General features: G+C 39.0%; 2 protein-coding genes across 2 annotated transcripts; both read right to left on the bottom strand.

Moving 5' to 3' along the window:
* Window positions 1–9,199: 9,199 nt before the first annotated feature.
* On the bottom strand, window positions 9,200–11,637 carry LOC125704309 (uncharacterized). The gene is made up of 4 exons (XM_048969770.1): window positions 11,196–11,637; window positions 10,874–11,041; window positions 10,572–10,667; window positions 9,200–10,084 (listed from the first exon to the last, which is right to left on the bottom strand). Exons 1-4 carry the CDS (start codon window positions 11,547–11,549, stop codon window positions 9,770–9,772), a joined length of 933 nt encoding a protein of 310 aa, XP_048825727.1. The 5' UTR covers window positions 11,550–11,637; the 3' UTR covers window positions 9,200–9,769.
* Window positions 11,638–12,105: 468 nt separating this feature from the next.
* On the bottom strand, window positions 12,106–14,847 carry LOC125704140 (uncharacterized). The gene is made up of 2 exons (XM_048969477.1): window positions 12,337–14,847; window positions 12,106–12,153 (listed from the first exon to the last, which is right to left on the bottom strand). Exons 1-2 carry the CDS (start codon window positions 14,821–14,823, stop codon window positions 12,106–12,108), a joined length of 2,535 nt encoding a protein of 844 aa, XP_048825434.1. The 5' UTR covers window positions 14,824–14,847.
* Window positions 14,848–16,227: the final 1,380 nt, after the last annotated feature.

Below are 16,227 nucleotides of genomic sequence, written 5' to 3'. Positions count from 1 at the left end.
CATTGTTTTCAATGGAGTTTGGGTTATATGGTTGTTTCCCTACTCTACAATTCCTAGCTAAGTGTCCAGGTTTCCTGCATGTCCAGCAAATGTTATCTTGCTGAGACGAATTCCTGTAATTGTTTCTGAAAACACCTCTCCCCCTTCCTCGGCCTCTTGACCTTCCTCTGAATCCTCCCCTCCCCGGAGGATTCATTTGCACTAGCGCTACTACTTCTGAGGCGCTGAATATTGTGTCTGTCTTTTCCTGTTTCTGCGCTTTCTGCGCGTGTTGAGCATATTATAGTGCTTGTTGGACTGAACCAGTATTCTGATGTACCCAATGTTTGTCAAGATATTTTCGCAATTCGGGCTTTAGGCCTGCGACAAAAGCTCGTTTTAGCTGTTGTTGGTACACTCCTACTGCCTCTTCATCAAATGGGATCCCTGAGTTTCCTCTAAATACAACTCTCATTCTATCCATAAAATCCTCAGGTTCCTCTCCATCTTTTTGTTTACATTGCGCTATTCGTCCATAGTCTGCGCGTCTTACGAAGGCTGTCTCTACCCTGTTTCGCAAGTCTCGTAATGCTTGTATGAGTTCCTGCGAGTCATGTGCTAAGACTTCATCATTATTACCATGTCCTGTGAAGTCTCCCGCTACACGTCCCCATTTATGGGTAAACAACTGTCTGAGACATCTATACATTTCCCTGCCGTTCAAATGAAAACTACTTTGTAATTCTAGGATGGCAGTCCAAAACTCGGGTACCCCTTCTTCAACCGGGGGTATTCCTTTTAAAGCCGCTGTTCTATCCTCAGCGGTCCAGGGTCTATATACTAACATAGTTTCGGGTCCTGCATTATTTGGGCCTCGATTTGGATTTGCCACTTCTACGAGTGGACACACCAAATCATTCTCCCAGTCTTCCTGTTCTGTGTCATTTTTTGGATGCCAGCGTACTTTACTTGTCTCCAGATCCTTTAACGGATACAGAGAAGGGTTAGACCCTCGGGTCATCATTCGAGATGATTCCCCTCCTCCTATTTGTCGTCTATTTACAGCTGGAACTGGTGCAGGCGCAATCATTGGAATTTGTGGGGGCAGTAAGGGAACTGGAGCGGCAGAAGATTTTGTTGCCGTCTCCTCATCTAGTGTAATTAAAGTCGCCTGTAATTTTTTCTCCTTATTTCCCTTTTTTTGCTGTCTTTTATTATCTCTTAATTTACTCTGTTCTAACCATGCATCAGAAAAAACATATTCTTTTTTTCTGTCTTTACCTTCTTTCTTATTGGTAGTCTGTAACATCTCCAGTTTTAAGTTTCCCTGTAATTTTAATATATCTGGAGTGTGGAGTTTTCCTTCAAACCCATGTTTTTTTCCTCCATCTCTGACTACTTATTTGTCCTGATCCTGGCTTATATCCTTCCATAAACTTCTCATCTCCCTCTAGTTCCATTTGTTTACTTTGATTCTTCCCCATTGTTACCTTTTAATGGATACACTACAAAAAATAAAAAATCCTAAAAGCAAGTCTCTGGCATGAGACCTCAGGAGGACACTAACACGGCCTTCTACTGCTCCCTATTAGAGCAGCGGTGTTAGTTTTCAGGGATGAAACCCGTCCTTGATCCTTCAGTCACCAGTATGTTGTTGCTTTTAGGGTGGATCGTGTAGGTTAATCTAAAACCTATAAAAACACATCCACATACAACACTGTATATATTTCCAACAACGCCTACTTTCTCTCCCGGTTAATTTCGGCTAACCTCAACCACATGCATGTCTTGGCCACCTACTTATTTAGGTGCCGTATCTCTCACTTGGCCACCTACTCACTTAGGTGCCATATCTCTCACCTGTATAGTGTGCTCTCTGATCCGTCACCGAGGTCCTTCAGACATCACCAGACGTCGAGCGCAGTTCTAACCACCGGCCTGATGACGAATTCACATCACAGGTCTTTCTTGCACCCGACTTCGAGTGGCTGTCGACAGACTTCGGTGTCGCTTCTCTCGGCGTACTGGAGACGTCTTCGGGGTTCCTCGGATCCGGCTCGAAGGACCAAATTCTATGTTGGGGAAAGCGCCCGGCGTTTCCACCCCAACTCCACATTTATGAGACACACACAGGTTACAGTTTTACTTGCAAGGGTACCCACACTCTCTGCAATGCAAACTACAGCAGAATGTGTTACTTACAGTTTTACTTGCAAGGGTACCCACACTCTCTGCAATGCAAACTACAGCAGAATGTGTTACAAAGGGTGGTTCCCCTTGTCTTCTTTATTTATAGTCAATGGGGGGCGCAAGAGAGGGAAGTGAGATTCTTATCTAAGTAGGCAGCTGTTAACCACCTACTTAGAGTACAATAGCTAAGAGTATGTGGCTAGAAGATAAGAAATAACGTATACATATATATTTTACACTCATTGCTGATCATACAGAATGATTAACAACTGTTTCTTCAACCTAACAGTCCCAAACACTTTTCCTGCATCAAAAGTCAAACTAGTCCCTATTCCTGCCATGAAAGGTTCACATAATGTCACCGATACCTGAACCAACCATGTTTATCAGAGGATGCCAACCCTTTGGCTGCAGCTTTCTCTGCACACGCTGAGAGAGTCTTCAGTGTAGCAGGAAAAGATTTCAGGCCAGAAGATTGCAAATTAAATCATGAAACCTTTGAAGATATTATGCTGAATAAATGTAATAATAATGAAAAATTAGCAATGTTGTATTGGAATAAAGCATAATTGTATTTGCCATGACGTTTTGCTTTTCGCTTGTAGTGCTATGGTTGAACGGAAAAACTTACTTTTGTGTGCATAAGAAAATAAATAGGAGGAACTACGAAACCAAGTAATTCCTTTTACTATGTATACTTTTTCTTTAATGTTAAAAGATAGACAAACTAGTAATGGGCAAACAGCTCTTCGGCTCTTGAATTAAATTATGCAGGTACTACAGCAAAATGCTCAAAAATACCAAAACACATCAAGAGCTAAATATGCAAAAACAATAAATACCTTCCTGTGGAAAAGGGGCAACATAAACCAAATGTAAAGTCACGAAAATCATGAAAATATAAAGTACACTTTTACACACTTCATTTCTTTGAATTGAAATTAATTATATTCATCTACCTTCATACTTAATACAAGACATTATATGATTTATTTATATGTTTGTTATTATCATATAATTTTTATTTAGGTATTATGTAGGTGCAGTTAATGTATAGTGTTACCTGATATATACTAATAAGCAGTAATACAATAAAAAGAGAGAAGAATGTCAGCTGTTCTCCAAGAAGTTACTGATTTCTTGGATGGCTAGAAGAACATCGATTCAGTTCCCAAAAATCTGTAAGAACAATTTTTGAGGATCTGTATTTTCCATTGTTATTCTCAAAGGGCTGTCATCATGACTATTTTGCTTTTCAGGTAAAGACTCCAACAGCAGGACTGTGGTACAGCAGCCTGTGTCTGACACATTGCAGCCAGGAGACTCTGTGAGCCTGCAGTGTACGATAGAGACTGGGAGCTGTGCAGGAGAACACAGTGTTTACTGGTTCAGACATGGATCAGGAGAATCCCTTCCTGGAGTCATTTACAGCCCTGGAAACAGCAGTGATGAGTGTGAGAAGAGCCCTGAGGCTGGATCTCCTACACGGAGCTGCGTCTACAGCCTCCCCAAGGGGAACCTCAGCCTCTCCGATGCTGGGACTTACTACTGCGCTGTGGCCATGTGTGGGGAGATGCTGTTTGGGAACGGCACTTAGCTGGATATAGATGGTAACACCCAGTGTGGGGAGATGCTGTTTGGGAACGGCACACAGCTGGATATAGATGGTAGCACCCAGTGTGGAGAGTATATCTGCTTCAAAGTTTTATTTAGCTTATTCTGCTATTAAGACATTTATTTCTTTTTTTAATGTAATGAATTTTCTAATTTAAGTGCTTAAATTAAATTACACAGATGTTAATTTAATAATTATCCATCCATCCATCCATTTTCCAAACCGCTTATCCTATTGGGTCGCGGGGGGTCCGGAGCCTAATTTAATAATTATTTCAAATATTAATATCCATCCATCCATCCATTTTCCAAACCGCTTATCCTATTGGGTCGCGGGGGGTCCGGAGCCTAATTTAATAATTATTTCAAATATTAATATAAATTGTTAAAATACAAAATACTAGAAGTTCATGTTAAAAATGGACTATTTACAAAACAACTGCTGTAATGTGTTATCGATTTGATCTTTAACTAATGTAATGTAAGCAAATGGGAAATGTGTCTCTATATCATTATGCTGAAATCTATCTCTTTGTTACAGGCTTTCAGAAGCTGCTGGATCCTCTTCACTCTGGCTTGCTGATAGTTTTATCTTGCAGCATTATTCTGAACGTTGCTCTCATTTGTATAAGATGTAAACTGACCTGTACACACTGTGCAGGTACGCTGCCCGGCTTTATGCACTCAGAAGGACAAAATGTAGATTTTAACAAATATAGAAATATAAAATTGTTTTATGATAGATAACATTTTCATATTAAAACCACTCTTGCAGGTAATACAGTTTTAAAATCCATTATTAAATCTCACCTTATTTATATAAACCTTTTTGTACTGTAAGATTTACATTTTTGTATTATATCTTTCATATTTTGCAAAATCTATTGAAATATACATGTTGCAATAAGTTGCATATCAATAACTTTTATTACCAAGATCTCCTTTATAGCAATTTTATTATATATGATATATGAGAACAAATGACACGTATCCAAACATGCACACTTAAATTGACAGAAGTCATTTTTACTTTCATTTTTGAGACAAAAAGGATGTTGATTGCTTGAAAATTCGGAATGTTATCTGACCACGGTATGATACCGTGCGAAATTAAATAATATATTGATGTGTTATATATTTTAAACAGATGAAAAGAACAGTGATATATCAAAAGTGGAATGGTCACGCAAGCAAGTATGTAATAAATATTTCAAATTACAAATCGTCAGTAAAACAAATGAACCTCAGACTGATTTCCATCCTGGGATCAGCATTTTAAGTGCTATTTGTGAAAATAGGTAATAGCAAACCGATTTGATCCATCCAATTCTGCCATCTTTGTCTCCACAGTGCCATGACGAGGACACACTGAATTACGCTGCCCTGAACCTTAAGAAGCCAAAACCCAGGAGACAGAAGAAAGACGGGAATAATGACACTCTGTATTCTGACCTCCGCTACAGAGATTATGAATAAAGATGCTTCTCATTCATGTCAGTCACACAGAGTGTTCAGGGTGTAGCTTTAATAATGTTCAGAGGAGGGCAGGGGAGCCAGTGCTTCTGAGACTGAATCACGGGATTTTACGGAGCACCGGTGCTGAGTTTGGTGTCAGTGTGTTTGGGGCGCATTTTTACTGGAAGTGCAAATGTTCAAGCCAGACTGGGGGCTGAGGGAGGGGGAGAGGGGAGCCACAGAGATTATTTCTTCATGGCATGGGGGGGAATAAGCGGCTTTAATGTTGTGGAAAGGCTGAGTTGCTGCAATCAGTTCTTTGATGTCACACATGCTTACTTGTCTCCCTTGTGTACCATGCTGAATGGTTTGGGGCAAACGCACAGGGACTGATCGATTATATTAAACAGATGAAAGAAACTGAATGAAAATTTCAAGTGTTCTTAAATTACGTTTTTCATTTAATTGTGTGTTCTGGATGTATTTTTGAGTATATACATGTACCTGTATATGTACCTGTATATATACCTGTGTCGTTAATAACGATGTGGATAATTAAGAAAGAGGAGTTTTGTTTCTTGCTCCCTGTCTTGTTACTTGGCTCACAAACATACACACACATAGACACACACACAAACATACACAGACACACAAACACACACACACATAGACACACACACACACAAACACACATGCACACATGCACACACACACACTGCTACGGCTCTGTAAGAACACTACCATGCTCTTTTGTGTGAGTGGGGTGGGGGGTGTTAAATAAGATGAAAATGACAATGGCTGTACTTTTGTTATGTCAGTTGTGTTTCTATAGTCATTGTATCATATTCCACAAGCTTTTTATTCTACAAGATGTACAAGCCAGTCAGTGTATTCAGTGGGGTGTTCAGGAGTCATTAGGTTCTGAAAAATGTCTTGCATTTAAAACATAATGTACTTTTGAATACTTAAGTATTTTTAGATGCAAATACTCCAGTACTTTAACTGAAGTAAAAAATTAACTGAAAAACTTTGAGTATTATTTGACGAGGAGTATCTATACTTAACTCAAGTAGTGAAGTTGTGATACTTTGTCCACCTCTGTCCAAAAGTGACATACAGCTGTAAGCTGTTTGGGTTTGTTTGTCTGCTGAGTGCTTCTCTGCAGTGCTGCAGATGTTTCCACTGGTTAGATGCAGCTCAGGAAGACTGACCCACTGACTGCACTGTGCTGGACTCACTTTGCAAAGAGTAAAAACCACACAGACAGAACAATATCTGCTTCTTGTAAGACCCTGTTTCCTCTCTACCTCACCCAGGTCACGCTTTCAAGTATTCAGCCTAAGTTATTTTATCCAAACAAGCCACCATTATTATTCATGCAGCTGGACATTTGACTGGAGCACATGATTGCTACATATCACTACTGTACATGGAACGGAATGTACAGTTTTCACAACAGAACTTTAGAAAAGCAAAATTCTCATCAGTCCACATCTCTAACCACCACACATCCTAGGGCTCCCATTTATAATGGTACATTTTTGTTTTATTCACATTCTTTTTCATCACACAGATAAACACCATCCATTAATCTTACAGCATGTATCCTGGTCAGGGTGATGGGGACGACACCACCTATATCGAGTGTGATTTAAGGCCAAGACCTTAAAAGGGAGAGTCAAGACTGAGGCTTGTTACAAGAGCAGTGGGGCACAAAACAACAAACAACATCATTATGAATGTAAAATAAATGGATGTATATATAAATATAGGGTAATAATAGAAACAAAAAATAAGAATATATTACATACAGAGGAATATTATAGGAATATTAAAATTAACTTATACACAATCCTTAACTTATACACAATCCTATTGCATGTAACATTATTGCTCATGTGCCAGATATTAGCCTCCCAAAGGAAGCTGCCACACAGGGCATAATGCACTGGCTCAATGCAACACTGCACATCAGTGAATAAGGAGGAACAATATTGCAGATCAGCAGCAGATAGAAACTGTATCAGAAGACAGTGAACAGGGGAAAAGTTCAATGAGCAGAGTGCAGATTATAAAGCCTGACTGCTGTGGGGCCCAATGACCTGCGGTACCGTTCTGTCACACGCCGGGTGTCTGAGTCTCTTACTGAAGGAGCTGCCCTTACGGGCCTCCATAGTCTGCTGGGGGGGTGAGAGGTGTCACATAAAATTGATGACAGCCTTGTTATCAGCCTGCTCTCATCCATCTACTCTACAGTGCCAAGGGACGCTCCTCCCTGATGATGAGAGGAGTCTAAGCATGTGGACATTTGGGATAATGTGAGTTCAGAACTGGATGGTCAGCTGTACGACTTCCAGTCTGTAGGCAGACTCATCACCTTCAGTTATGATGGCAAACACAGTAGTATCACCTGCAAAATTCAGGATCTTCACTGGAGCAGCAGTGATTTGTGTAGAAATTGAAGAGAAGAGGGAGAGCACAGAGCCTGGAGGAGCTCAGTGCTGAGGGTCAGCGTGTCTGATGTGTGCTGTAAGCATACAGATGTCCTGCATTTGTGGAACATTTTGTTTGTGCTGCTGTTTATATGTGTTGTTGACGCTGCAGTCAGTAATTTTCCACTAGCAGTCTCACCTCTGCATTTTACAGGAAGACTGACCGACTGAGAGCAGGGTGTTTGTGTCTCTCTTCTCAGTGAGCGAAAACCACACAACCATCAGGTCCTCAGCTCAGGCCCACTGCTTCACTAGAAAAACCACAAAGGGTATTTTTATCTAAAAGTGGGTGAGCAAGTGAGATGTTATTGACAGCATGAATTTGTCTACTAACATTTTAAATTCAAACCTAAAAAGCAGTATGTCCAGGATGTCAGTAATTACATTTAGTCAGTATGAACAATTTGGGTGCAATAATATAGAATAATGTAGAATTTTGCATAATTCAGTTAATACCAGTAAGATACCGATCATTAACACTATAAGGTCATGTTGCTGAATCTCATTGTTAAAGTTAAATGAATCTACGCATTTTTATACACACAAGACTGTGCTTAGTTCATCTTTCAGTCAAAATCACACAGTGAGGCAAATCTGACCATCTTAATTGTTTTTGCTTGTGTGGAATGGCATCCCATGCAGGCCTGTGCTCTGTGCTTCCTGGGACAGGTCCCACCCTCTCCAGACCCCGATGAGAATTAGTAGTCGCTGGATAAAAGATTGACAAAAGATAAAAATACAAAAGTCATTCTTGCTGTCTAACCTCTGATTACTGCATGACATTTCTGATTTCTGATAACTGATAAGTAGAAAATATGTTTAGTCTCTTGCTTGGTGGTAAGAAAAAAGGAGAACCACAAAGAGCACAGTCATTTTCAAGGTTATTTCTCACTGGTCAGTGTGAAAGGCTGCGTCATTAATATAACGCCGGGCTCAGCACAGTGACTGCACCTGCGCTGCACTGTAGAACACAAGCCAGGCTGCAGACCATCAGCCCTGAAAGTTAAAACAGGACTCGTATGTGTGTCATGTGGTGTTTAATAAAAATTTACAGGACAGAACATAGTGGATTCAGTTTCCTTTGCTCTTACACTCCCAGTCCAAAGTGTGGCCACGACTGCTGTCAATGCATCTGTCTCTTTTTTCACCTTAATTTTTCACCTGTGTTATTCACCTTAATATCAAAAGGCTCCAAAGCAGTACACTGTAAAACCAAATTAGTAAGCAGAACTTAAAAAAATTGATGTAACTCGTTGCCTCAATGTTTTTAAGTTCATGAACTTAAAAAAAATATTTCAAAAAGGTTAAATATTTGGATTATATGCTACATAAACATTTTAATTACAGTTAAATTAAAACTAGTTATTAAATCAACTTAAATATTTTCAGTTATAGTGACTTAAAATTTCTCTTAACCTTTCTCATGGTATTAAGTTAACATTACAAAAAAAAATAAGTACACAAAGAACCATTTTTAAGTAGCATCAACTCAATATTTATTAGTCTTTGTCATTTGTTTTACAAGTACAAGTAACTCAAAAGCTTTCACACACAAGACTCAAAATCGCATGTTTCAAAACTTAAAATTTTTGTGGCAACTCATTGCCTCAAATATTTTGAGTACAAACAAAGTAAAGTTTAAGTTACAGTGAGTTACACTGAATTCTTGCCCTCTTCTATTTAACACTGCAGTGTTAATTTAAGACAGAAGCATAAAACAATTCAGAGATGCACTAGGCTAAAACCTGAACACCAGATTAAAATAGCACCTCTAAAATTACAAATTTATGAACCTGCCTGAAACTTAACATGTACCATTTACAACTAAAATACACATACAATTATCAAGTACTACCCAGTACTTAACTTTCAAGAACAAGAGTTGTATTAATGCCAAATAACATTAATACAAAAGGCACACTGTGCATATTGTGGGAAAACAACTGGTGCAGAAACATTTTAACCATTATTTTCACAGAAATAATCTACATTGAACTACAAAGGAACTGCCAGGCCTTAGTAATTATTCTGATAAATGTCTACATGCGCATCAAGTCATTTTTGAGACTCTGTAACTTGGGTGACAGTTTACCATCGTCAAGACCAAGTAAAATCTTCTGAATGAATTCAAAAGTGTTGGTCAGTCCCCTGGGATAGCTGAGGTGTAGTGCATAGATCAGTCCAAACATTACCAGGACGGCATCAGCAAATCTGGGGAGGTTGCCCACAATCTCGCTTTCAATGACAACAGAGATTTTCACAGGCTGGAAGTGAACTGGACCTGTGTCATTATCTTTGACGACTGTGAGGAGGGCTACTGAAACATCTAAAAGGTCAGGCTCATCAGATGTGTCCTACAAAATAAAATGGATATAAAAGGATTAAAGATTTTTTATTAAGATTTTTGACAAAAATATTTACAGCAGGTTTAGTGCAAAGATAAAGGCATTTAGTTAGTCATGAGATTTAACAAACAATATTGCTTCAGACCAACTGACAGAAAGTTTAATGATTTTAATTGTTGTGTGAACAAACTACAGTATGATTTTAAACAGAAGATCAGTGTTCTACAGGACCCAGCTAAGCTACCAGTAAACAAGAAATTGATACTATGCTAAAAAAACCTATAAAAACACTTTGCTTTAATCAAAATTATCTAGTACCAAAGTTTTTTTTTTTTTTACAGTGAGGTCAAAGAAAAATCGCTTCTAATCTCTTCAAATCACACAAACTATGTGATTTGAAAGACTGAGGAAGGGTAAGCGTGTAAATATGTCTGTATTCATATGAACTGTTTACTTAATATAGTCGTGAGATTAAAAAAAATAAAATAAAACTTACTGTGCAGGTCTTGAAAAACTCAGAGACGTCCTCACGTAGATACACAGGAAGGGCATGAAGAACAGTAACACGCTTGGTGTGTATGTCATGAACCTCCTATATAAAAGGAGATAAAAACAGAATTGTACATAACTTATTTACTGGTAAACATTACAATCAGATATACAAAATCAGACACATACCAAAAAACCTGGACAAGTTGTTGTATTGAAAGCTCATTTGAATCATCAAACTTTTCAAATGTTTTCCAATGTTCCTCTTTAAGAAATAGACCCATAAAATAGGTATAACAATATTTTTACCTGTTCATCATGGATTTTCAGGATTTCAGTCAAAGCGTCTGACGTCTTCCCGGTTCTGCTTGCCTTCTGTCTGAACAGGGTCATCAGTCTAGGAAGATGTCGGTCAAGCTCAGAGTAGAATGTGTTGGGCAGGTTCTGGTTTGTAATCCGTTGGAACTCTGCATACACCTACATTTTAAAACAAAGACAGACAGACAACACAGCCATATTAACTATGTGAATCTGGCAAATACACTACCCATCCATAAGGCAGAAAACAGCCCCTGAATGTGGTATATGTTGTCAAAAAAAGAAATAACAGGAAAAAGTGCTACTACATTACCTCAGATTCCATTTTGAGTGCAGGCCAGAGTTCCATGAGCTCTTTCACTGGTGGGCATGTCTTTACTATGGTTTGTCGCCGCAGGGCAAATGTGGTTTGCATCATCTTTTTTATAAGCGGCAAGTTCTTCTCAGCTTTCTTCATTTCATCAACAACTTTCTGCCTCAGCTGTTCAAGGGTTGAGGGATTTTCTCCTTGGGGAAAGTTGGGCAGAAAGTTTACCTCCGCTCGTTTGGGTCTTTTAATATTTGAATGTGAAGATTCATTGTCAGGATTCATTCTACTTCTTTTTCCAGCATTCACTGTGATCTCTGAACATCCAGCCCTTCTCATCTTGCTCCTATAGTTGCCCATCTTAAACTTTAGGCTGTTCTTCCATCCATTCCAGCCAGTTTCAGATCCTGCTTCCTTCAAGCAAGGATATTTTAACACAAGAGCCTCAGCTACCATTGCTATCTCCTTATCACTGGGATAAGCCTTGTAGCCATACATCTCAGATGCTAGCTTTTCTAAAATGTCATGTTTTACATCTCTTGTTAACTGAAGATACTTGTTGTTCTTCTCAAATTCAGTATTACCTTCCCGAAGTTTCAATTCAACATCCAAAGAAAATGTGGGAATTGAAAAAAAAACTGAAGGCCATCTTCTCCCACGTTCTGAGGATGATACACTTGAGATTGTTTCTGTTGAGGCAACAGAGCTGGAATCTTGCTCAAAAGACACATGCACAACCGCTTTCTGTGGCAACTCATCAATGTCAGAGAGGGATGTAAGTTTTCCATCAAAGTCGGGGTCTTCATATTTTAAACTGAAGTCAAGGTCTATTTCCAGCTGTTCTTTTATAACAGCAATCAGTGCATCAATAGAGGCTGGTCGTGAACAGAGTTTTAATTTTCTAGCCCGGTCTGGTTCAACAACACGAAGGACCATGGGTTGTGGGGATAGATCTGCCATTATGCTAATGGAAAGCAAAAGATTGGCATGCATAAATGGTTATTAAAATATACAGATTATATGCTGCTAGATAAACAGTAATACAAATATAGTAATTAATTCAATAAAAACTACTCACCACTGGCTAGACTCAGTTCTGTTTTATTTGTATGAATCTCTTGGGTGTTAACAGAAGCAAGCCTTCTACCTCGTATGCAGAGAGCGGGACTGAATCGTTGAGATCAGACTTCAGGTGGATTGACAGACTTGTCTGGGAAGGTGACAGCTCATAGGATCCAAGATGTTCTAAATACCAGCAATCATAATTAGAACAAAGGAATGAAACAGTGCTATTGACAAGGTAGATGTGCTCTACTCTGCAGAACCTAGGTAGTCCACCACTGTCTCCGACAGACAAAAACATTTCACAGACATAGTGTGTGCCATCAATGGTAACCTTTGATGTCTGGTATATTGTGTCACTAGTTGTTAGTGTTCTAATGTGTAGCTGAGCTACTTCTGGTAGAGCTGAAACCAGAACAGAGTCAACCCTGGATGCTTGTGTTTCTGGCTTGAAAAATGATGGGGCAGCAAGATGGTATGCCATCATGTGTTGGTGTCTGACTGCCATTGTCTTCAAAATATTTTTGAAGTTTTGAGCGTCATGCACCACTCGTTTAAAAAAACGGTGTTTGGCCTCAAATCGCATTGTCCAAACATGCACCAGGGGCCCATAGCACTTGATCATGGTGGGGTAATGCTCCACATAGTGATGCTTAGGACGAAGGCTAAACTCTGGGAATGTCTTCAGCAGTACTTGCTTATGATCGCTGATTTTGGACTGAAAATAGTCTAAGGTTTCATCAGAAAATGATGGGCATAATGCTAACTGCACTACCTCTTTCAGTTCCATCAAAACTGTCCATGCACCATTACCTTCTGGTACAACACTGCCTACAAGCAATGGAAGCAGTCGGAGCAGAGTAGCATTTTCATGACCATTCCCTCCTATCGTTCCTCGAGACAGAAATGTTTTGGGAATTGGTTGAGGCCTATCCACTTTATCAGCATGTTGATATGGGAATGATGCAATCTTTTGGTTCAAATACTCTAAAGTGAAGTACTTCATCTGGATCAAGGTCTTAATGCAGAGAGAAATCTCCACAGGAACTATGCCTTCTAGAAGATCATGCAGGACATCTGGAGGAAAGCCTGTGACTGGATGAAAGTAATCCAGGGAGTCACGCAAGACACAACTTGTTTTAACACCAAAGTGGTTGGAGGAAGCGTCATTTTCCTGAATGTTTTGTACATGAAGGTCATGGCTATCTTTGGTTCTTTGAGAAAACTGCCTGGCTTCAGTTGCTGGAAACTGTTCTCTTGTGGCCAAGCAGAATCTGCAAACATAGCCTGCTTTAAATGACTCCACAAAGCCACCTAATCCATGGGCAGCTAGATTGTCAGCAGACACACAAAAGATGGTGCCTTTGACATTGCGACCAAGTCGTTCAATAAAAACACCATCCTGTTCAAGAATATGAACATCATGTAATAATGGAGCAAGTACAGCTGCATACCCATGCCTCTGGAGGTCTGTCACTTTTGCAAGCATTGCTAGCTGTATATTGTGTAATGCTGACCTGTATTTTGGTGACATATTGGCAAGTGCCCAGTATACAGCACAAAGTTTGTGAATTTTACGTGATGTGCCAAGTGGGTTGGCAATTTCAAGCTCATCAATATATAACTGGAGTGGTAAAATGAGATCACCTGTTGAAAATAATTCATTTTCAAGGAAATATGAGCCATTGTAGCATGAGGCATATTGACCAGAATTGGTATTTGGATCAGTAATCATTTTTAGAATGTCTGTGTTTTTAAACAACTCCTGAATCATTTGAAGAATAGGAACATACATTGTGGTATGTCCACGTTGCTCCAGCTGATACTCGACTGGCATTACACATGGATAGTTGTGCTCGAAAAAGACTTTTCTGCGCTTGGATGTGGATAACTCTGCACCTTTAGAAGTACTAGTAAATATAACATTGGAATCCATAACAGCACTTACAACTTCATCCAGTGCAGATTCTGCCACATTGCAACCATTTTTCTGCAATATATCTCTAATTGCCTCCTTGATCAAAGGCCGAGATAAGAAGCAGACCTGATTTAAATGCTCCACTATTTCTTGGGTAGCTGTGTTTGAGACATGTAGGATTGCCTGCATCTTCAAAAATAAGGAAGATAAATTAATTCTAAGATGTTTTTTTAGTACGTCAGTGTCACACTGACCATCAATCCCCACTGGATCCTCATCTGTGCTTGGAGGTTCTTCATATAAATCACCATCAACTGCAGGAATACTGGCTTGACCAACATCACTGACAATGTCATTTTGAAAGTCTGATGAAACGCTTGCTTGGTGTGATCTACTTTTATGAGAATTGAATGAAGAGTATACATTTGTGGTAAAGCTACAATCCTTATATGGGCAAGCCACTGTTTCATGATTTCTTAAATGCCTTCTAAGATGGCAGAAAAGAACAGATTCAGAAAATTGCTGCTGAAATGGGCATAAAGGGCATTTAAATAACAGAGCCTGCTGAGAGTGTTCTGCACTACTACCAAATTGGCGAGTATGACATCTTGACAAATGAGTTCTAAGACTATTAAGTGTCTTAAATGTACACATGCAATAATTATAGATGCATGGAAGGGGGCTTACACTGGAAAAGTGGCTGTGCTGCAGTCTGTAGTGCTTAAATATTTGCAATCTGTCAGTAAAAGAAGCTGAGCACAACTTACATTGCCAAATCATACTGTAGCCAACAACCTGAAAGAAAAACAAAATTAATGTTAGAAAGTGTATAGCTCAATCAAAATAGTTTAATTATTTAATTAACTTTCATATCAAATTTAACGGGGACGATGGGCGACCAGCAATTTGTGTCAAGTTTAGGCCACTTAAAAAAAAAATTGGTTCTCGCCCTTTTTTTGGAGGGGGTGGGTAGGGTGGGCGGGATTTTTTTTTTTTTTTACAAAATTTTGATTGACTGTTTGGACTTTCAAATATGTAAGAAAATACATATTTGAAAATACATACCGAAGAGAGCAGACCTACTTAGTACGCTTCCTCAGTTCTTCCAGTTTGTTGCGTTTCAAATATATTAAATGTAAGAAAATACAAGAATTCCTTGATCCATGTGTATCTCATTCCCAACTATGGATTTCGATACTTTATGCTGATGTTTCATTCGTGAATATAAAAATGATACTATTTGAAACCAATATTCTGTTTGTCATTCCCATTCTAAATGAACAACCAAGATTTTAAAATATATATCTAGAAAGAAAGTGTATTAAAACATGTTAAAACACGAGGAATTTACAAAATACAGGAACCTGAATGGTTGAACAAGGAAATGCAACTCTACAAACAAGTAAAGAACATGTACCACATCACTTCCCCAGATTTAAATCTTTGCACCAGCCCATCTCAGGTAGAGACAAATTTAGGTTCATGAAACCATTCCAAGACTAGGATTACACAATGTGGATCAATCGTCGATGTGGAATGCGCGGGAAATTCAAATTTCGTCATTCTTGGGTATTTTCCATGCGATTTTAACGAAATAAAAAAAATTGGGGTCGGAGGCATTTCGGCGGGTCGAGAGGGGACGAGAACCAATTTTTATTTTTTTTTTTAAGTGGCCTTAAGGAGAATTTTTAGGGGGGCTGAGTACAAATGTTAGGGGGACTAAAGCCCTCCGAAAAATGGCCTAGCGACGCCCATGGCACATGCTCTCCAGCTCCCTAGTTTGCGTATCAGTGGCACGTCAACACATTGGGAAAAGTATATTTTTAGTTATCTAGTTTTGTGGACACCACCCAAAATTAGCAATGGATGTTTTTTTTAATCGCGTATCACGCGTGGACATAATTTCAGCGTCTAATGTCTTTAAAACAAATGTAACGTTTGGCTAAATCGTACACGCAGAATTATAGACTATGGTCCGTTTGAAAAATTATGTAAGTTAGCTGATGTGTTATGCTTTGTCGTTCATTGTTTTTTATTAAGCCTATTTTATCAGTTGTT

This window comes from Brienomyrus brachyistius, chromosome 11 (genome assembly GCF_023856365.1).
Source record: "Brienomyrus brachyistius isolate T26 chromosome 11, BBRACH_0.4, whole genome shotgun sequence".
In the NCBI taxonomy this organism is placed as follows: domain Eukaryota; kingdom Metazoa; phylum Chordata; class Actinopteri; order Osteoglossiformes; family Mormyridae; genus Brienomyrus; species Brienomyrus brachyistius.
Note: the sequence above shows the minus strand (reverse complement) of the source record. Positions and strands in the feature narration are given on the sequence as shown.